Source organism: Natator depressus, chromosome 6, assembly GCF_965152275.1.
Source record: "Natator depressus isolate rNatDep1 chromosome 6, rNatDep2.hap1, whole genome shotgun sequence".
Lineage (NCBI taxonomy): Eukaryota > Metazoa > Chordata > Testudines > Cheloniidae > Natator > Natator depressus.
Window position 1 is genome coordinate 98,169,195 of NC_134239.1, and position 23,290 is coordinate 98,192,484.

The window sequence follows — 23,290 nt, forward strand, 5'->3', positions numbered from 1 at the left end:
AGATTTTGGAAAGGTGCAAATACCAAGACAGGGGGAATGGTTTGGAGAGAGAGAGAAACAAGGAGCAAAGGCATCCAATCAAGAAAAGGAAAAGGTACTATGGTGGGGTGGGAGAATAATACTCCAAAGGCAGTAGTGGCAATTCCATTCAGCTTTAGATCTCGAAGTAATTCTAAAAGATGGTTACATATAATTATCATCATATTTACAGAGAGAGAAACTGAGATGCTGAGAGTTTAAGGAGTCTATCCAAGGTCACCCTGCAAGTCTATGGCAGATCTGGGAATAAAGCCAAGGTTTCAGGATTCCCAAATCGATAACTTACCCACTGGTAAGCTTTCTCCCTGGAAGAACCACACTGGAATGCTCCCAGGAATGATTTGAAGTAAATTGGATGCAACAGAAAATATGACCAAAGGGGCCTAAATTTTCTAAAGTGACTAGCAATTTTGGGTCCCTTGATTTTTGGGTTCCCAACTTGAGACATCTATGAGGGATCAGATTTTCAGAAAGTGGATGCCCAGCAGTTTCTGAAAATCAGGCCTTTTCTAGCTGTCTCTAGTCAGGCATGTAAAAATTGAGTCATCCAAAATCACTAGTCATTTTTGAAAATGGAGGCCAAAAGATATTGCTAAGGTGTGGACTGGGACATTTCACAGGTTGTTTAATCAGAGAAATTACTTATACTCCAGTCTAATGCTCAATTACTTTAGTTCCAAAATCAGCTACAAGTATTTTGCCTTGTATCTGTGGGAATGTTTTAGAGATGGAGGCTTATTAAAATAGTCAGCCTGGACAACCCCTCACCTACCACATCCCCCAGACAGGACTTATCTCCAGTTATGCCACATACCAGGGAACTACAATATGGTCACATCATTCCTGGAAGTCCTGCATCTAAAAGGGGAATCCTTGAAGTGAAACCACCATGTTAGCAAAGCAGCATTAGCCAGTGCTGTGATACCACTCCCAGGGGAAGTGTCTGATGTACTTCCATGAGGGATATAATTCAACAGAATGGATCACACCAGGGACAGTAAGTTGGGGGTCATTGCACTAGGGCCATTCAACTTCAGAACATTTTGTATAATTAGGAATTGGTATTAAATGTGTAAGTAGTACCCAAATGTGATAAAAGCCATAGAGAAGGGGAGAACTATGGACCAGATCCTCAGCTGGCTCCATCACAGTCAGTGGAGCTATGCTAATTTACACCAACTGTGGATATGGACCCATATGTCTGTTATTCTCTATATAGATACCTTTCAGCTACCTCTCTCCCTGAGTTCTATATAGTTCATCCCAGAAATCAGGCTTTCCAAATCTTTCTGTTTTCAGTACTGATGCAACTGAGGGTTACTCTGTATACCTGGTCCCACAGAATCTGTCTCACTTTTTCTTCATTTTCAATGCAGGAAACGTAGATCACACAAATAAGCTATGCAATTAAAGATATTTGTGCCCAACATGCAAAATTTTCTAAGATCCTGTGTAACATTAATAGTATTTGAGATTAAACAAGTTAGGCCACACCAGAAAAGACTTTTAACCATGATCTTACTCGGAAAACTTTCTCCACTCTTGTAATACTTTTCCCAAAGATGGTTCCTAGTTGATCTCCAATTCCAGCCAGCAAGAAGCCAAAGAGTGGAATCCCAAAGATGGCATACAAAATGCAGAAAATTTTGCCTCCTTCAGTGCTTGGGGCGATGTTCCCATACCCTGGAGAGAAAAATTATCATCATAACTTCACAATTCAGACATGGCCTCTTGTGCAGGTGCCTATACACCACACCCTGACTGCAGATGGTTTCTGAGCAAGAATAGGAAGGTTCCTTACATGCTCTCCACCACATTATGCCCATTGAACAGAAGTCAGTCCAGCCTTTTTAGTGGTGCCCACTGGAAACCATCGTTAGTTATTCACATGTAACCCTCAGTTACTACTATTTCTCTCTGGACTCATCTTCCTAATTAAAACTGTTGTTTGAGTAACTGGGCTACTTTTACTCAGCATGACAGCTGCACAATACGCTACAGGAAACCTTTAGATTAGAGCCCTAGCCTATCTCTTCCATGCTGCTGCTGCATTTGAACTCTATCAGTTGCTTCCTGATGGGAGGATGACTCACCTGAATATTCTCATTCCCAGTTTTCAGCTCTGAATTACATAGATGCTTTATCACAGATTATACAAATTGCCATTTCCAGTCCTTACTGCTGTGCTAACATGAGGCTTCAAGGACTCCTTTTATTGGAGTCCTGCTTTGAGCAGGGGGTTGGACTAGATGACCTCCTGAGATCCCTTCCAACCCTGATATTCTATTATTCTATTCACTCTTCTTTTCAATTTAATAATAAAAAAGCCTAAGCTTTATTTGAATTTTAATGGGCTTTCACAAGCAGCTCTTTAAGAATTCCCTCTGGAGATTATTTACATTTAAATAGCATTGTTAACGCGGTAATAAAGACTTCTATATGTTTTCATGTTGGCCATTGTTAAGGTAACTCACAGAGCTGCCTCAACAGAGCACAAACACTAATTAACACATCATTACCTGTTCTCTGTTCAATCTGAACACCTTTGGGCAAGTTTGGTTTGGACTTCAGTTCTGGTTCCAAACCTCAGAACTCCATCCAAATTTCTGAGATCCTTGCATAAACATAAGGTTTTTATTTTCAGTGTAGGAGTCCTTCGGGATATTGTTTTCTACAGAGAGTCGGGATATTGTTTTCTACAGAGAGCAACTCTCTTATCAACTGCTGTAAAATGCAGGGAGCCCCTTGCCCAAAGGTTCCCACAATCTTACTACAGATAGAGTGCAAGGGGGCAGTGGAAGGCTAGTCCTGGCAGAAGTATTGGACTTTCTAGAGAGGAGTGCCAGGAAAGCATAGGGAAGGTCTTGTCCCCTTAGTAGGTGGAAGGTGCCAGGAGCCTTGGGTGTGCAGAGGAGGAGAACATGCTGTGACATTTCTAAAAGTGTAGCCAAGGCTGAGAGTGAGTGCATTTCCCCTAGGGGAGGAAGAGCAATAATGCCTCTGTGCAAACAAGTGAAACACCTACAGCCACTGCAGTTTGCACAGACACCCCCTTTCTACCCATTCTCCATGTGCCTCTATATAGTGCTCTATGACTTCAGTGTCCATTGTGTCTCTGTTTGGGAAGCATGGTTACCATTAAAGAGAGGAAACAAGAATTATAACTGTAACACCTGCACCATTACAGTTAAGATTATTTTAGGATCTCCATTAAAACCCTTTCATTATAGTGGTTTGTTGCTTGACTACTCCGAAAATTAGCACACACCTACAAATGGATTATTTAAAAATATAAAGGAAAAATCAGATTAGATTCAACATTCTAACTGATAAATCCTAGTGCTGATTTTCGTAACCAAGGCCCTAATTGATGCAATCAACAGGGCCTGATTCAGGAAAGTATCCCTGTTTAGAAAGATCACTTAAGTACATGCTTGACTTTAAGCATGTACTAAATCCTACTGAAGTCAACAGAGCCTAAATATATGTTTAAATGCTTTTCTAAATCAGGGCTATGAAATGTAATATGCCATTTATGAAGTTCCCAAACATTTTTTCATATAAAAATGAAGCTATATGAGTAACACCTCAGTTATTGACTTTCCACAGAAATATAAGCTACTGGTAAAGGCAAAGGTCATCAACTGACTGTCCTCAGAAGAAGTAGTACAGAGAGAGGTGACAAAAGTCATTAGGGGGTAAAGATTTCATTCATAAATAGAGAGATTGAAAAAATCGGAGCTATTTAGGAGGATACAAGTAAGAGGGAACCTGACAGATTAATACAAATATTAGTGGCATAGAAAAGGTAAATTTGGCATTTCTATTTAGCCTTTCACATAATTCAGGAATAAGAAGACATTCAGTGATATTTAAAGACAACAATTTAAAATCTGGTAAAAGAAAGTTATTTTTTCCACAATGCATAATTAACTTGTGGAACTCATTGCCACCAGGTATCATTGAGGCCAAAAGCTTAGTAGGATTTTAAGAAGGATTAGATATTTATATGGACACTGAGTATAGCCCCGGTTAAAATAGCTAGGATTTGAAAAATTAATGAGGGATATAAACCCGCATGCTTCAGGGCATACACCGACCATAGACTGGTGTGGTTAGGAAGAAATTACCCTTATGGGAAAGTTATTCCATTAGTGACCACTGCAGAGTTTCTTGCAGCTTCATGTGAAGCATCTGGCACTTATGCTTGACCTTCAGAGACAGGGTTGGCTTGCGTAGCCATGGCCAAGTAGGCAGCCACCTGTACTAGTAGTAACAGGGTTACAGAACTGTGAAAATTTCTGCAGTACTTGCTTTCTGGTTCAGTCTTCCTTTCTTGGACTCTCATTATATACGTAGTTCCGGATATGTACCCCACAGCTCAGTGTCAGATACACTACACAATGATACAGTGAAAGTGCCCCCAAGAGTGCAGTTCTGCTGCTTTGCCTGTCTCTCTGAGATTTAATAAATCTTATTTTGCTCTCCACTTCTCAATGTCACCATCTCCCTTAAAATATAAATATACCTATGGTTGTGATGACTGTTCCAGCAAAGAAAAAGGCACTTCCAAGATCCCAGTGACTGCTGTTGTTAGAAGAGTTTCCTATGGGACTGACTCCTGCGTTATCTGCATCAATGGCATGCTGCAAGGAAAGAGATAACAAGTCAGCCCGCAAAGTGCCTTCTCAGATAGGGTACAGTTAGAGACAGGAACCCCAGCTCCACACACCAGTGGGGAATTCTGTAATTGATGCTCTAAGTACAGTAGCATCCTCCATACAAATTGTGTCCCCAAAGTATTCTACAGAGTTCAATAATAAATATGAAAGGGGAAGAAAAGTGAAGAGGCACAGACAAGTGAGGAAAGATACAATGAGGCTTGAAATCAAACGGAGAATTGATACAGTAGAGAGATGCAGAAATGCTGTTCCAGAGGCAGAAGCTGCAGAGGAAAAGGCTCTCTAATGGTGGACAGGGATGAGGTGGATGCTAAATGTGACAGTGAGGGTAGTAAATAGAAACAATGCTCATTGAGTCAACTGAATCTAGTCAGTCAAGGGTTTTAATTATCAGGCAATTAAATAAATTACATTAAGTTATTAATATATTAGATACCAAATAAAATGCAGAATACCTAATCTGAAACAAACAAAAAGGACTCCTTAATAAAAATATATTGAAACAAATCTGTGACCACCTAGGACTTCCCAATTGCCAGTATAATGCACACCATGAACCCTTGGGATTTCACAGCACTAGTGGTGATCGATCCTCCTGTCTTAATAGCACAGGTGCCTGCCATCTGCTATAAAACTCAGTTAGCCTTCATCAGTAGCCATGACACAGCTGAGCAGGTCTGATCCCATACTGTAGATGGCAGTGTTGCACATAAACACTAGCAGTATGGAGCTTTTCATGTATGGTCATTGGATCGTTCTCCATGCCATGCCAATAAAAAGTGTGCAGGTGGCCTGGCGGTAGGACTTGGATTACAACTGCAGCGGAGGTTAACACAGAAACCCCCTTCAGATTACTGTATTCTCTGCATATTTATATATCAGCACAGTTATGTGACTTCATGTACCCTGAGGGGATAGTCACAACTCTAGAAGGCATTTAGCATCTGGGGGTTACTGAGGTGTGAAGTCTTCCCATGTAGCAGGGAAATACCTGGACTGATACGTTTAATCTATAACTCCAGTACTTCTTGTTTTTAACAAATCCAGTGACACCACCCAATTGCAACCTTCCTTCCCTCCCTGCCCCTTCTGTACCTGTCTCTGACCCCACCTCTGCTCTACTGGCACCTCCCTTGGCAGTCTCCCCTACTCTCTTTCTGGAACATTTGTTCCATCTCTGAAGAGATCGCCACTATCCACAAGTCCTACATCTCTCATGCTCTCCATTGCCTGGGACACACAGTAACCTAGATCCCCCCACTCTGTCATGGTCTGGGCTTTCACACCATGATCTCTGCTTCTCAAACACTCGCTACCATGAATCATCCCCAAACGATTCATAGTGAGGGGGTCAAGCTTTTCCTCTCCCTCTCCTGCCACTTTCAACCCCTCCCTCTTATCTCTTCCCAGTTGTTCTCATTGGAGACTTTATTCTCCTTTCCCACTCCATGTTGCTGTTACCTACTCTAACCATGACTCCCTCCAATCTCTTTCCCCTTTGATTTGCATCTCCCTCTAAATATAATCTCTGATATTTATTTTTGGTGACTTCAACTTCCATGTTGACAACCTGTCTGGCTTGTTGGCCTCCCACCTCACCTCCTTGTTCAGCCTCCTTCAATTCAAGATCAACATTCCCACCAACTGATCATTTGGCCTTTATCTTCACTAAACATTGCCCCTTCTTTCATCTGTCCCCATCTGAATCGCCACTTTCTAACCACCCCGCTTTCAACACTGCCCACTGCCATCAACCAGCTCGTCATTCCATGGTTTGTGTCCACCATGCCCATGACCTTTCTGCTGCTGTACTCTAGCTTCATCTTCCTTCACCTCTCTGCTGCTTTTAACACTGTCAGCCACACCTATATGCTTGATATTTTGTCTGCAATGCCCGTCTGGAAGCCATGGTGCAGGATAGCCCCATAGGCTTAGTCTTCGACCCTTCACATGAGTGCATACCTCCATCCATCATATCTCAGAACTGCATTTGTTTCCATCTTTAAAACCTGATTGACCTATTTTGATTTATAAACAAGCAATTATCCATGCTCTTGGTGCATGAAACACAACATTCTATATATAAGGGACACACAGGGTTCAAAACAGGGGTACTTTCAATGATAAAGCTCTCCCAGCCCACCCAGTCCAGCAGTACTGAGAACTCTCTCCCCATCCCCTCAGTGAAACCATAGACAGGCTTTGCAACATGCTGTGAAGATCTGCAGACTCTGGCTCCTCTGGAGTAGAGGGAAGAAAGCTCCAGAGTCAAAAACCCCTCACTAAGAAGGCTCTGTCGGCAACCTCTTCCCATTTAAACTAGGGATTCTAGCTCAAATGCCTCCATGGATCTCAATTGCTGTAGGTAAGAGTGGGTCTCCAAAGTACCCAGAATCCAAGCCATTTAAGTACTCACACAGTAAAAGGGTTTCTCTTAATCATTTCTTATAGACTTGAAAAAAGGTTCCATGTTGGCAAAAACATGTATCGATCTCCAGTGGCTTTTCATTTGAAAATGGTAAGTGGTAGGTGGCTTAGAAGTTGATCTACAAACTTTATTAGTGTTTTCTCTATGCCTTATCTAATAATTTATGAAGATATTGAACAGAATAGAAATGGCCTCAGGAGAGATCTTTGCAGGACCTCACTTGATATGCCCTTCAGCTCAGTTGTAAACCATTGGTAACTACTCTCTGAGTATGGTTTTCCAATCAGTTGTGCACTTACTTTATAGTAGGTTAATCTAAGCCAGTGGTTCTTTTTTTTCGCGGACCACTTGAAAATTGCTGAGGGTCTCGGTGGACCACTTAATGATCTTTCCAAACGATGTTTGTACTGTTAGCTAACTATTTGTAAAGCCCTTTGGATAAAAGCACTATATAAAAAAAACGCTTAATAGGTGGCTTCTAAGTGGTACGTTGCTTTTAATTTGAAAATTCAGAGTGGTAGATGGCTTAGAAGTTCAAATTTTCAATGTTCATTTTTTTCAGTGCAAATATTCCATGTGATCAAAACCTTTGCTCAGAAGCCAAATTAGAGGGGGAGGAAAATGCCTGCAACAAAGCTGAAAATATTCACACATAATTTTACAGAAAAACATTCACCATTTATTCAGAGCTCTAATCTTGGCTCCAGGTTCCTGTGGAATTATGCTTTTTACTCCTAGCCCATAAGGCACCAGTACAAAGCACTTCTCCAAAATCAGAAGAGACATTTCAAGACAAGGACTAAGGCATTTCAGGACTAAGATATTTAGCACAGCTATGTCTTTACAGAAGTTCAGATACATACAACAGCAAAAAGCTGTTCAAGGGCACAACTGATGTGGTGGTGATGGGGTGACCTCATTTAACAACCTGGCTTATATTACAATTATAGGGGAATACACTGGCTGGAAGGGTAACTGAAATTGCTTTTTCTCACATGGCCTATGCATTTTAAGAGTGGTGATGGATATTAGATAGGAATCACTGTCAAGTGTTTAGAGCACAGGGCTGGCCATTAGGAGAACTGGGTGCAGTTTTTTGCTTGGGATACCAATTTAACCTATCTATACTTCAGTTTCCTCACCTGTAAAAGAATAAGTAAAGTCCATTTATTTATGTCTAAATCCTGGTGACCTCATAGAATAATTTTCAGAAGTCTTTCTGATCCATCACTAACTTTGACACTTAACAGCTGACCTCCCACTGATATGCTGCATACCTCCTATCCATCTCCTCGCAGGTCATCCCCTACTATGATGATCCATCACTATTCCTTCCATGACAACTTTGAGAAAGTTATTTCCATCTCTATGCCTGATCATGTGACCAAAGTACATAAGTTTGTGTCTGTTGATTTCCAAGAGCAGAGTCCACTTCTCTCTAATAATATTTCTAATCTAAGTGTTCATCCAGGAGATACGCAAGAGTTCCCCAGCACCACATCTCAAAGGCTTCATGTTTCCTCTTCTCAGCAGCATTAGTTTCCCAGAATTCACATCCCTAAGTCACTATGGAAAAAGAAGAAGCTTTTCACCAGTCGAACCTGCATACGTTTCCAACTACCGCAGTTTTTCCATACTTCCGTAAGGGAGGCCATGACTGGGCAAGCCATCCCTAGTCTTCTTCTGATTTCTTTGGAGCAGCTTCTTTGGTTGGATGTGTATGATCCCAGATAAACACATTCATATACCTCCTCTACAGTTTAACCATTGATTGTGATGTCTACTTTCATCCTGTTATTATTGATTGTATCAATATACATGCATTTTGTTTTGCCACGTTCAGGGATAGTCCATATCCTCACTAAATGTTTTTACAGACTCCAACATTCACTGCATTGCATCAATGGGTGTAGCAAAGAATAGCACATCCTCAGCAAATCTGAGGCCAGTTAAGAGGTGTCCACCAAAGGAAACCCCAGCTCCATGCACTTTATAAAAACCTTCCAAGGCTTGTCACATGATAAATTCTGTATACATGTTGAAAAGACCTAGGCACAAAGCACAGCCTTGTCCCTCACCTGGCCCACTCACTGTCACCTGCTGCTGTTCACACTGTGCTCTCTTGTTGACAGTAGAGAATTGTGATGCGTTCTATTCAATGTTTAGAATCGCCACATCTGCTAGTATCCCCTAGAGACGGTCATGTCTGAGGGTATCAGATGATTTGAAGTAGTCAATGAAACATAATTAATGGGGCAATTATACTCTCTACATTTTTCAGCGATATGACAGATTGTCATTGCCAGTAATAGGCTGCTCTGACATAGCGGTCAGAGACGGGGGCATAGTCAGGGTCACTGTCAGAAGCCACATCAAAGGTCAAAGCCAGAGTGAGAAGCCAAGCCAGGGGTCAGTACCAGGGTCAAAGTCAGTAGATACGCCAAGGATTAAGCCACAATCAGAGACAGAAGTAACGCCAAAGGTCAAACTGGAGTCAGTCGCTAGAATTAGGATTAGAAAGCAGGAACCAAGAACAAGGAGCAGTACAGGAGCAAACAGCGGAAACAAGGCCAGGAGGCAGGAACTAGGATAAAGCTGTGGTAACAGGAGCAAAGAGCAGGAACCAGGCAAGAAGACAGGAATTTGGTCTCAGGGGTCTAGTCAGTAGCATGCCCAACAACTAGTTTCTCAGACAAATGGTGGGACAAGAACAGGAAGCTTTGTGCATGGTGGTATCCAATCAGCAGTCTGCTGCTAGTCACCTGACCCTGCTGAGTCAACAGGTGTAGCCTCTGGGGGTGAGGTATTAGCTACAGTTCCCTCATCTGGACTTGCTGTGGGGTAAAGCAGAGGGGAAGGCTGGTTGGCCACCCCCTGGGCCTGGATTCAAGACTCATAGCGCCTGACACAGATAGTCAAGATTTAATCATGTGTGTTTTGTTCCTCTCTGAAACCAGCTGCTGATGGTGGTAGATCTGCTTCTATAATTCACTTCATGCCACCCTGAATTATGTAGAGCAATACTTTACTCATGTGTGATATCAAGGAGATGGGCTGAAGATACGGTACTCTGTTATATCCCTGTTCTTTGATAAGGGCAGAAAGATTCCCTTCATCCAATTGTCTGGCCAATTTCTAGTCATCCATACATCATTGCAATTTTTTCCACATGAGATCAATACCACAGTCATCAACCACTTTTAGCAGTTCTGCTGGTACATTAAATATCCTAGTTCTTTCCCTGGTTTCATTTTCATAATAGCACACACCACATCCCCTCACAGGCTGCATACTCACTTTTCTATCATCCTGTATTGTAAGTGGCTCTGATGAGACACACAGATTGGCACAGTAATCTCTCCACCTGCATTTGATATCCTCCCCTACGTCAGACGTAATGCCCTCTATTTATACCCTGTTCATCACTGTTCCAGGAGTGCCTTACAGAATTACCTTGGCCCATTATGCAGTCTAATCATTATTGATATTTGGTTTTCTTTTCCTGTTATTATTATGCAGGAAAGCTCTCGGGAGGAGATTTATTTATAGGCGTTTCTATGACACTCATCACTAGAGTATTGCTGTGCCTCACTGTCATTAATGAATTGACCCTCCCAATACCATTGTGAAGGAGGGATGTTTTATTATCCCCATTTTGCAGGCTGGGAATCGTGGCACAGAGAAGTCTGTGACAGAGCCAGGACAGAGTTGACATTTGTCCTAACAGCTGTGAGCTTTGTGGTCATCATTATAATCTCCAGTGGAAAGGAATTCCAAAGCCATGGACCAGTCTACTGCTCTCACAAGTTTTAACCCTGTCGTTGACAATTCCATTGTCCCTGAGAAGCATGACCTATTACAGAAGTTCATGGTCACACAAAACAAGGCAGATGATAGATAGGTAGCCTGAGTTTGAGGCACTGATTTGAAGATCAGGGTCAGACTATAATTTGAATTGATATCCAATGGGGAACCAGTGTAATGCCTGGGGCATGTAGGTAACATGTTAACAACATCTGATATTGCTTAGCAGGTGCACAGCCACATTTTAAGGCAGCAGGAGCTCTTTAGGAATTGTTGTCATTCTGAAGCACAGTTACAGCAGTTGAGCCTGATGGTCACAAGGTAAGTCAGCACCTGAGGTAATGGATGTAACCTCCTGAATATTCAGAAATGGAGAAAGGTGCTTCTGGCCCCTCTTACCATATGGGAAATCAGCAGCAGCAGCAGAGTCTGAGCAAACCCTGAAATTATGAACTGTCAACAAGCAGAGGGTCAACTCCCTCAACTAAGGATGATGCACTTGTCTACACTTAATAGAACAAGAAACCCAGCATAGATTACTCATAGACTTTAAGGTCAGAAGGGGCCGTCGTGATCATCTAGTCTGACCTTTGGATAATTCTTTGGTGTGTTCCATCTTTCCACTAACATCATTTGCTTCTTGACCATAGTTAGTTTAACCCAGACAACCATCCTCTGGCAGTATATGTCTACGCTAGGCCATTTGCCCCTCAATTGCCAATTCAATCAAAGAACTTATATTTTTCAAGTCTTGTATGGACACTCTGCATATATTTGATCCAGGCTACCCACATATGTACACGTGTTTGTGCACACTAGCCTTTATAAATATGTTAACCACCTCCATTTAATTGGCAATCAATTTGAGTCTAATCAAAAAAATAAAAAAAAAGTCTAATGCAAAAAAAAGCAGCAGGACAGCTGGAAGGTGGTGCTATGAACTGCTGACTTGAGGGCAGGGTGAGGGATAAGTAGAATGGGATGTCCAGAGGACTGATTCTGGGTTCCTTGGAGGGAAGTGCTATTATTTGGCTCAACTAGTATTCTAGCTCCTTTTGCGTTTTCAAAAGAGTCCAAAGCCAAGAAAAAATGTTTTCCTTGCCAACAGAGGACAAATACAACACACAAACCCTCTTGAGCTTTTGGAGGGTTATTCAGTGGAAGCAGCCCAAATTTATCCAAGGGCAGAAATTTGGCCAAAAAAAAGAGAGTAAAAAAACGAACCTCTTCCACTTTTTTTCTTCCTTTCCAGTTCTATTAAATCCCTTCCAAGGATTGTGTTCAACTTTATAATCATTGCCTCCCTCACCATCATTCTCCTCCAAATGGATTCCTATCATCAAGCAGACAAAAGGATGTTCCTGCTGCATTTGTTTCTCTATTATTATGACTTCTCATTAAGAAGATAATAACTCTTCTGTAGACTCTTCCTCTCCTTGTTTTTTTCCCCTTCAGTGATTAAGAGATGCTTGCTGTAGATTCACCTTTATTCCCAGTCCTACAATAATGTTCTGAGGACTCATTAAGTTGCCAACAATTTTTTTAGACAATCTATTTCTTTGCCAGCTCTACCTTAACCAACCCAACAAAATAACAAGAAACAGGATGTGCATAGAGTCATCAAAGCTAACTCATGACCTTATAATTGTAACCCTTATCCTTCGTTTACCTGCCAGCTCCCTTTATTTTTGCATTCTCTTGTCCTATTATGTTTCTATTTAAATGCTACGTTCTTAGGGATGAGGACCTGGTCTCTGCCCATAAAGCATCCAACACACTTTGGACACTACATAAACAAATGATATGTAGAAGATTAATACACCATTTCAACTTAGTCTACAATGCTTTCCTCTTGCATTCCTACATTTCCTATATAAATTCTTTCTTTGGATTCCACATCCTTAATTGTCAGTTCAGCTTCTGAAACTGTGGCCACATTAATTACCATGCTCTCTAATTTTTGCCTGAAAAACATTTTATATCAACTTCAATTCAATGATTGCTTTTCATGGGTCAAATCAAAAATGCATCTAAATAATAGTAAGAGTGATGTCTAGGGACCTAATGATGACTCTATGCTTTGTCTTATACAGCAGAGATAACCTCATGCCTCATAGCTTCTGCTAGGATGTGACACTGACCGTTTTATTAGGGAGCAAGAGAATCATATCAACCTGACAAGGACCAAATATGCAGTGGGATTAAGCCTCAGACATTAGCATCAGAAGAGTCTTGCTAAATTGTAAACCATGTCATACATCCCAAGTCATTTGATGCTCGGAGTCTCTGAACAAAGCAATGGAATTTTGCAATGTTATTTCATTAAATAAATAATAGATAATATAGACAATATAATTGTCTTGTGAAACTTTAGCCCAATACAAAAATACACTTAAATAGAATGAGAATCCCAGCATAGATTACTCATAGACTTTAAAGTCAGAAGGGACCATCATGGTCATCTAGTCTGACCTCCTGCACAATGCAGGCCACAGAACCTCACCCACCCATTCCTGAAATAGACACTTAACCTGTGGCTGAGTTACTGAAGTCCTCAAATCACAGTTTAAAGATTTCAAAATACAGAGAATTCACCATTTACACTAGTTTATATCTGCAAGTGACCCAGGCCCCATGCTGCAGAGGAAGGTGAAAAAACCCCAGGGTCTATGCCAATCTGACCCTGGAGAAAATCCCTTCCCAACCCCAAATATTGTGATCAGTTAGACCCCGAGCACCGTGGGCAAGACTCACCAGGCAGATACCTGGGAAAGAATTCTCTCTGGTAACACAGAGCCCTCCCCATCTCATGCATTGTCTCCAGTCATTGGGGATTTTTGCTACTGGCAGTTGCCGTTGTAGGCAGTCCCTTCATACCATCCCCTCCATAAACTTATCAAGCTCAGTCTTGAAGCCAGTTAAGTTTTTTGCCCCATACTGCTCCCCTTGGAAGGCTGTTCCAGAACTTCACTCCTCTGATAGTGACAAACCTTTGTCTAATTTTGAGCCTAAACGTGTTGATTGACAATTTAAAATGAATGAAGTGTTAGATTTATACTAACTATGGTAGCTACTTCTTTAAAATGCCTCTATAGATGAGCTGATCGATTAGGAAAAAGTCTATCTGCCTTACATACAATCATACTTATAATTCTCTCTATGAAATACAAAAACACATTTTAAATTTACTGTATTTATGGTTGCTTGGTTTTTTTCTAACCAAATAAGAAAAAAAATCCATTTAATCCAAGACTACTATCTATCCTAGGTAGGGTGCCTTAGTGGCTAGAGCACTGGACTAAGTCTCAAGAGAGCTGGCTTCTATACCTGGCTCTGCCAGGGACCTTAGGCAAGTCATTTTCCTCTTGAAAAGTGCAATACAGGAGCTACATAGTGTCATTTTTATAAGTTAGGAGCATAACCTTGCATCATAGCAATGAGGGAGGTCAAGAGAAATGGGGCAGTGCTGGAGATGAAGATGATGCCTGAGTCATCCTGCTATGAATGATGTGACCCATCAGGGAAGTGCTGCCACCCTTGTTGCAAGTGGCAGCTGTTTAACAATGTACAAAACAGAAATTTAGGGCAAAGAGTAAAAAAAAACCCTGTCATGCATAAGGCCTGATTCTCATTTACATTATAGACCTTTTATACTGCTCTAGCCATGTAAAGGGAACTTAAAGTGAACATAAATTAAATGTACAGCCACTTTAAGGGCCCTTTACACTGGCGGAGTATAAGGGGGCATAGTGTATGTAAGAATCAGGCCCATTGTACTAAAAATAGTAATCAATCGGCCAAATCAATGGGTCTTCACTCACGCAGAACAGCCAGAGAGCTCAGTAATTTTGTCCAGTGCATGCAAAGTGCTTTGTGATTCTTAGTTGAAAGGTGCCATGTAAGTGCAAATATTAATATTGTCATTTCCTGATTGTCTTATATGAGTGGGAATTAATTAGCCCAAATTTTTCCAAATAAATTCTGTATTTTTGCAGATCATTTTTTTCTGCCACAATCAGCTTCTCCATCATCTCTACTGGGTATATCAAGATTCATAAATCTGTCTCATGAATTCCCAGCATGCAACCCCTGGGGAGCAGCCAAGTGAAGCTGAAACAGAATGACAGGCTAAGGCCCCATTCATAATCAGACTTTTCCTTGAAGGTTATTGAGTCCGGCATGCTGGGTGGCACTCTCTGGGTATCATGCCCAACCAAGAAACTGCAATGCTTAGGCAGAGGAAAAGCCCAAGGGTGACATCCTGGCTAAATTGACATCAGTGAAAGTTGGTTATTGATCAGGTTTTCACCCAAGTACCGTAGGGACTCTACGGACTACAGACTCTCCTTTGCTGACCTCCAACTTGACTTTCATTCCAGCTACATATTTCACTATATGAATTTATTTTAAAACAGCATGGAATCAGCACCATCAGTGAGGCAATAAGCGCATTTTATGAGCTTTCACTTTTATCTTCAACCTTAGACGCCCCTCCCCTTGACCCCACTCTTTATTTATGGAAAGTCCTGCCTGCATTATTTCTAATTGATCCCCAGTTCTTCACACCTATTTTGAAGGAAGGGCCCTGTTAGAAAATCATCACTGTAACGGCCTGATCCCACAGTTCTAATACAGACAAATGTGCCCTTGCCTGTGTCAGGAATGCAGGATTGAGCTATTCATCAATTACATGGATGTTTCCTAGACACAGCAAGGATAACTAAATTAGTAGGAGTATAAGTATTACTATAGTGCCTAGGAGCCCTAGTCATGGACCGGGACCCTATTGTGCTGGGTGCTGCGTGACTATTCAGATTTAGGTCTCAAAAAATGGTATTTGATTTCAAATATATTTCTTAACTTGCTGGATAGTCTTCATTGGAGCTACTCGTGCCCCTCTGTCTTAGTGACTGAACCATACACATACCCTGGCAGTAGTGGAATTCCACTTGGGATGAATGTGGTTCATTATTCCTAACTATACCTCTGAGGATTGCACAAGTGGGGAAAAAAGCCAAATTGACTTAACTGAATTGTTAAATATTGAAAAGAAACATAACACTAATTAAGAGACCACTTCGGAACAAACACGGGATACTCACTTAGTTTTTATTCAGTTCTGACTTGGGCCAACCTCCCACTGAAGTCAGTGTGAGAGATGAGAGCCAAATGATGCAGTGTTTAATCAAGCAAAATTCCTGTTGAAGGGCTTCTTCTTCTCAGGTAAGTACCTCGGGGATCTTTACGATTAAGTACAAGAGGACATTGTCTCAGCGTGCATTTCTAGAGTAGCTGCAGTAGAACGCCTGGGATAGCTGGTGGAGACTATGGACCTGGTTCTCCTCTCACCTTGGTCTTATACAGATGTAACTCCATAGGCTATTGGAGTTCTTCCGGTCTTACACCAGTCTCCCACACATCTTCTGGAGTCCCCCATAAATCAACTTATTTCAGGAAGACATCCTTAAACTAACAGAGGATGTAACTAGGAATAAACTTCTGTGTGATTCATAGTTTAATTTGCTGGGCCTTTCAGCTAATGGGAAGTATAATTAACAGAATGTCAGATGATCTCTAATCTGTTAGGGTTTCAGCTATGTGAAATTACAGCTACATGGAAACAAAGATGTTCTTAGACTAGAAAAAAAGCTTTGAGAGGATTTAGGAAGAGCTACGAATGGAAAAGTTAACAGGATACAAGAAATAATGACACAAGGTGATATCCATATTGTATGGCTGCCATTCCATGAGCATCTCAAGGAAAATGAGATCCAAATGATTTTTTTTAAATAGATATCAGTCTTTCCTGATACTTACGACCAAGTAGCTGCCTCTCTTTGAGATATGGTCATTCAAAATGTAAAATAAAATGCATTCCTGGAAATCTCATTCTCCTGATCCTCACATAATATATTCTTTCTATAGGTGCTTTGTCTTGACTGCAATACAATACAATGAAAAAGTTACAACCCTGCCACACCTCGTGTTGGGGTATCACTGTTAAAGTATTCGCTGTATGAAAATGAAAAAATGAAATTATTTTAAAAGTAATTAAAAATTCTTAAGCTAGGTGTAAATGTGATAGCGCTTCCAATTTATGACGATGCTCCCCAAGGGGAAACATGTGGTGGGACACATCTTGAAGTCCTTTCTCCGATTTAGTCCTGCCTAAATAAGGCTAGTGGCTAGCTGGTAAGTCTTGCCCTCATGCTCAGGGTCTAATTGATTGCCATATTTGCTGTCAGGAAGGAATTTTCACCTGAGTCAGATTGGCAGAGACCCTGGGTGGGTTTCACCTTCTTCTGCAGCATGGGACGTGGGTCACTTGCAGATTTAAACAAGGGTAAATGGTGAATTCTCTGTCATTTGAAATCTTTAAACCGTGATTTGAGGACTTCAATAACTCAGCCAGAGGTTAGGGGTCTATTACAGGAGTGGGTGGGTGATGTTCTAGGGCCTGCAATGTGCAGGAGGTCAGACTAGATGATCATGATGGTCTCTTCAGACCTTAGAGTCTACAAATCTAAGGATTCAGGATTCAGCCTGTAGCAAACACACTTGTGTTGTGAAGGAGATGAAGCTTTTCCATGTCTAATTTTATACAAAAACAACAGGACAGACCTTAGCATTTTTGTCAGGGCTGCAAAACATATGGGGCCTGATTCAAAGCCCATTGAAGTCAATGGGAGTCTTTGTACTAGCTTCAGGCCCTTTGAACTTTGAATCAGGCCCTTTGCCTCCAAACTCCCCTCTCACAAAGAAAATAATACTGACTCCTGTCCCACCCATCCCAAGTTAAAGAAAAACCCTGACTTTTACCCCCTCCATGGTCACAACCCACTGGACCCTAATGTGGATGAACATAACAACCTCAGATTTTATAAATGATCAGTGTAACCGTGTCTCTGAAAGCACAAAAGTTGCTGCTTTTAGAGCCCATCCCTCTCCATGTTTTGCAAACCTCAGAAGGATCCTGAAGGAACCACCAGCCAGCTGAGCTAATGAAATCGACAGCAGACTGGGTAAGCACATATTCACCTCAGGAATCACACCGTAGCCTGTCATACAGTCATATTATCATCCTGCCCCCTCCACAATGCCTCTGAGTAAGCATCCCCCTAGAGCCAGCCCTCCCACACATGCAGAGTCTTAGGGCTTGTACACTCTAACACTTATGTGAGTATAACGGATATCACTCAGGGGTGTGAATAAGCCACCCCCATGCGCAACGTAAGTTACACAGACTTCAGCGCCGGAGTGAACAGTGTTATGTCAGCAAGAGAGCTTCTCCCACCAACATAGCTACCACCTCTAACAGAGGTGGTTTTATTATGCCGATGGGAAAGCTCCCTCCCATTGGCATGGAGCGTCTTCATCGGCTGCGCTGCAGCAGGGCAGTTGCACCACTGTAGCACTTCTAGTGTAGACTAGCCCAGAGAGTTAATATGAGGATCCTTCAGCATACATCCCAAATGTAGATGGCTCGTTTCAATAAAGGGAGCAAGCACACAATCTTCAGGTTCCATCCCCCTATCCTCCTGCTGCAGGAGTAGAACCCAGGTGTTGCCAACATTCAGAAAAGCTTTGCAATGGACAGTTGCCCAAATAAGCTGCTGTTCTGAGACCTGTAAGGTCACCAACCATTGAAACATTTTGTGAACAGCTGGGTGAGTTTAGGATTTGTATAGTCTTTTACAACATTAACTACTAAATTACTATAATCCCCCCGAGAAACAGACAATTATTATCCCCATTTTAGAATGTGGAAACTGAGGCACAGAGAAGTTAGAGCCAAATTCCAAGATATTCAAAAATGTATGCCAAAGTTGGGCCCCAAGGCCATATTTTAGACATCCAGATACTGTAAGTGGCTTGATTATCAGAAGTGAAGAGCACTTGAAGGCCAGCCCAAACTTCAAGCGTGAGGAGTCTGATCTTCAGGAACAATCAGTTCCAAGTTCTCTGTCTCAGTCACCAGTTTGCACTTGCTACATTTTCAAGACTCCTTACAAGGAAAAAAGTTTTAGAAAGTTATTTTCTTTTAGAATGAAAGCTGACATTCCTGGTTAGTTTTCTAGGCCCTCCAAACATGAGCTGACTCTGGCTGCTAGTACTCTGCATTTCTACAGCATCTTCTATTTGAGAATTTCAAAGTGGGTTTTTTTGACAAATATTTATGAACTGAACCGGGTGTTATTATACACATTTTACAGATGGGGAGACTGCAGGACAAAATGTTTGACTTTTCCCAAGGAAACAGAGTATATAAGTGATAGAAACAGGAATTAAATTTAAATCTCTTGCCTTCTGATCCTGTGTTTTAGCACCAGACCTCCCCACAAGAATTCACAACCCAAGCACTACTTAGAATCTAATATTATAAATCTATCTGAATGTTGTCCCCTTACTCTTATAGGAAATGGATCACATGTGATTTGGAGAAATCTAATAGTTTTCTTTTTGTCTCTCCTAAAGTTTATAATCTAAGAAGTGAAGAATAGGAACAGAAAGGAGATGAGGACATGTACAGAAAATAGTTTCCATATACAGGATGCACAAGAGAGTCAACTCTCAGAAGTTTACAATTGCTTTTCTATACTGTATGGCCAGTCTTTTCACACCTCCTTCAGTATTTTGTTCAAATGTCCCTCTTTCTGCTCTGTTTAGGGCTTTTTTCTTCCACCTCATTCAAGTCATCCAATTTCTCTTTGGTCTATTGTCAAAGGGCCAGCACAGGCTGGCTTATAACAGTGCTCCTGTCAGGCAGGTAGGCCCAGATCTATAAAGATATTTCAGGGCCTACATCCCAGACTTAGTCTCGGGTTTAGGCACCTAAGTCCCAGTTTTGACTCTGCTGCAATCCACAAAACTCCTGCCGAATCCTGTTGGTTCCTAAGTTTTCAGAGTAAAAGTTCCCTTGGTGCCTTGATTTCAGTCTCCAGGCATGCCCACCGCTGCCTCCCTCTCAGTGTCTCAGTGCCTGTCTCCTGCCTAAGCCCCAGAGCAATTCACAAACCAGGGAAGATCAGCATTCAGCCACCTAACTTGCGTGTGAAGCCTGATCTGGTAGGTGGGTTCAAAGGCTGCCTACTGAATCAGGGACCATTCAAAATATGGAAACAGCCGCACTTATAACCCAGGGGTTAGGAACTACACCTGCAATGGGGGAAGGTCCAGGTACAATTTCTGCCTCTCTGTTAACACGGTAGAAAGGATTTGAATTGGGCTCTCTCTCCTCTGAGGCACATGTGCAAACCACTGAGCTGTGGGATATTCTGACACAGGACTCCTCTAATCTCTCCTGTTGAAGCTATTTCACGGTGGCTAGATACTAAAAGAGAGAAAATAAGTGTATCGTTTAGTGTTCAGTTGGACATCCACCAGAGAGGTGGGTGACCCAGGGCCCAGTTCCCTGCTCCAGTCACCACCACATCCTCCTTCACTGTCTGTTTTGCGTTGAGTGAGGCAGGTGTCTAGTTCATTCCTGCAAGAAACTGGTTAGGAACCTAAGCCACCTGACTCCAGGAGATGGGCTCCCATTCATGGATCGCCAAGCAGAGATAGCTGCCTATCTCTTTGAGAGGGGTGGGGTATAATACCCCTGCTGTTGTCAGAATCTCCCATGGACTAGCTTAGGTGGCTCCCTGCCTATGATGCTGGCTTTTGTGGATTGTATTCTATGGCGCCTATCCCTCTCCATTCGTTATATAGGGAGCCTAGCCAGGCTTTCTGGATCGCAGTGTTGTTCCTGTGATTTTCTAGGTGCCTAAAATGTAGGCATTGCAACACCTAAGGACTTTTATGGATCTGGGCCACAGCATCTAAAGTTTCTTTACTAATTCTGCTCTTTAGGGGAAAAAAACTCAATGCACACCCCAGCAGTGCAAATAGTTGAGCCCCAGACAGTAACAACTGACTAGCCTCCCTCCTTACCTACTCTCTGTTCTCATACTATTTCCTGTTACCTTCCTGGGTAGAGCTGCTGTAGTCAGTAATGGCCCTTATAATAACACCTGGTTCCCAGATCTGTGTATTTGGGCTATGATGACCCACGCTTCTCAGTTAAACTCTGAGGGAGCACGGAGAAGAAAGCAACCCATCAAAAATCCAGGCAACCACTTAAGGTAGTCACCCACCATCACACCTACTTATATGGGATCAAATTCTGAGGATCTTACTGGGTGACGAATGAGTGAAAACCGACTGTGGACTTTGGCCCAGATCCACAAAGGCACTTAGGCACCTAAACCCCAGTTTTGACTCCACTGCAATCCACAATACTCCTGCTGAGCCTTGTAGGTGCTTAAACTCACTCGGCTCCTAAGTTTTCAAGGTAAAAGTTGCCTAAGCACCTATGATTCAGCCTTTGAGCAAGCACATGGTTGCTTCCCTCTAGGCATCTAGATGCTTATCTGCCGCCTAAGCTCCAGGTGGCAGGGTCCTGTCCATGGATCGCTAAGCAGGGCTAGGTGCCTCCCTGCAGCTAGACATCTATCTCTGAGAGAGGAGCAGGGCTTAGCACACACCCCTCTAGTGAGCATTTCCCAATGGCTGGCTTAAGCCGCTCCCAGCCTAGCATGGTGGCTTTTGTGGGTCACACTCTTAGTTGCCTCTCTCCATTCATTGTACAGGGAGCCTAGAAGCCTAACTCAGACTTTGTGGATTACAATGATGTATTACTGCGATTTTCTAGGCACCTAAAAGTTAGGCACCATGATGCTGCCATTGCAACACCTAAATTCCTTTATGGAGCCCACCCTTGGTAACCATGCCCAAAGGAATTACCATGCCAAAATACACCTATCGTCTATCTAGTCTTCTACTCTGTCTCCAACAAAGGGTAATGCCTACTACTTCAGAAGCAGGTGGAACCTCCTCATAATGCACTCACATTGTGCAACACTATAAAGAGAGGGTACTGATTATTTTAGGCCCTGAACCATGAGGATTAGTAATCCTGGTAATTTTATCCTAGCAAGTGTAATTGCAGATCTTATTTTTATTAAAATAATTGTCTAATCTTTTGTTGAATCTTATAACACTTTAGCCAAATGGGAATCAGAGAGCTAAACTCAACAGAGGCAGCCAGGTCTGTTTTCTTTTTACTACATTAGACCTTTTTCTTTCTTTTTTCCTCTCAAAATTCAATTTCAGATCAATCTAATGAAAGTACCCACATCCGAAAGGGCTGCAATTAAAAAGTAGTGCAATAGCTGATTTTGTCCATTCCTCACTCCTCTATATTTACAATAGTTTATAATATCATTGAAGCCAGGTCATAGACTGCATGAAGCACTAATTAATGAGTTATTTTCACTGCAGTACATTCATCTTAAGAAGCAGTTGTGTGCTGACAAAACTACAAACTTTCACTTCAGGCAAACTGGGATAACACCAGCTGTGCAGTGAGACAATGCAGTTATTGCTAGGAGAAACTGTTCTGTACCCTGTACTGCAGCAGGCATCAGTATTTGAGATAGGCCTGAACTGAACGCCATTGGCAAACACAAACTTTGAGAAGTTCACGTCTTTCCCTGAATTTCATGGACAGGCCCTGTCTCTATAACAGGTGAAACAAGAGCCCTATATCTGACCAGGCATAAACATTGAGGCTATTTGGATCTGGATTCCCCTCTATCTAGACATTTATACTGCATTTATCAGTCGTATCTGAGCACCTGGACATCTGAATTTCACAGCCTGGGATCATCTCTGGTCTCTCTCAATAAAACAAGTAGTGTTTGTGCCATAATACAAATGTTTTTGGAATGCAGAAGAGGGGATCAGTGTGGAGAGCACCTTTCAGCCACACCGAGGTTCTCCTAGATCCACGCAGCTGCCATGTGTCTTCCTTCTGTGCTTTGCCTCCCAAGGCAAGACTCTTCCAGGGGACATAGGACCTAGGGCGCAGGTCAGAGGTTTGACCTTGCAAACTCATCACAGGCTTCATCTCCTCTCTACACTTCCTTACTTCCCCCTTCTAACAAAGGCTACTCCAGCTTGAAAGAGCACAGACCCTGGCCTATGGTTAAAGTCTCCCTTTCATTCCCCTTTTGGATCTGTTCCATGAGAATGTACTCCAGTAGCTCAGAGCTGAGTCCTCATTATAACTCTAGGGAGTATGATCTATGCATTCATCTACACAATGAAAGTTAGTCTAATTGAATTAATAATAAACATCACTCCTAGGTGTAGCTTTGAGATGAAGACATGTAACACCACCAAGACCCAAGGACGTTACCCCATCAGTTCCATTATTCTGAACTCATGGTCTTACAGGCAGGCCAACACTTGGTGCACTGCAGTAATCCATTGTTCCAGCAAGGGAAGATGTCAC

General features: G+C 42.1%; 1 protein-coding gene across 1 annotated transcript in view; it reads right to left on the reverse strand.

Annotated features, from left to right (window-relative positions):
- Positions 1–23,290, reverse strand: part of KCNK10 (potassium two pore domain channel subfamily K member 10) — a 101,585-nt gene that overhangs the window by 37,777 nt on the left and 40,518 nt on the right. The window contains exons 3-4 of the mRNA XM_074956078.1: positions 4,568–4,685; positions 1,562–1,722 (exon numbers count right to left, since the gene is read on the reverse strand). Of these exons, the coding sequence (XP_074812179.1) occupies positions 1,562–1,722; positions 4,568–4,685 (279 nt within the window). The remainder of the gene's footprint in view (positions 1–1,561; positions 1,723–4,567; positions 4,686–23,290) is intronic.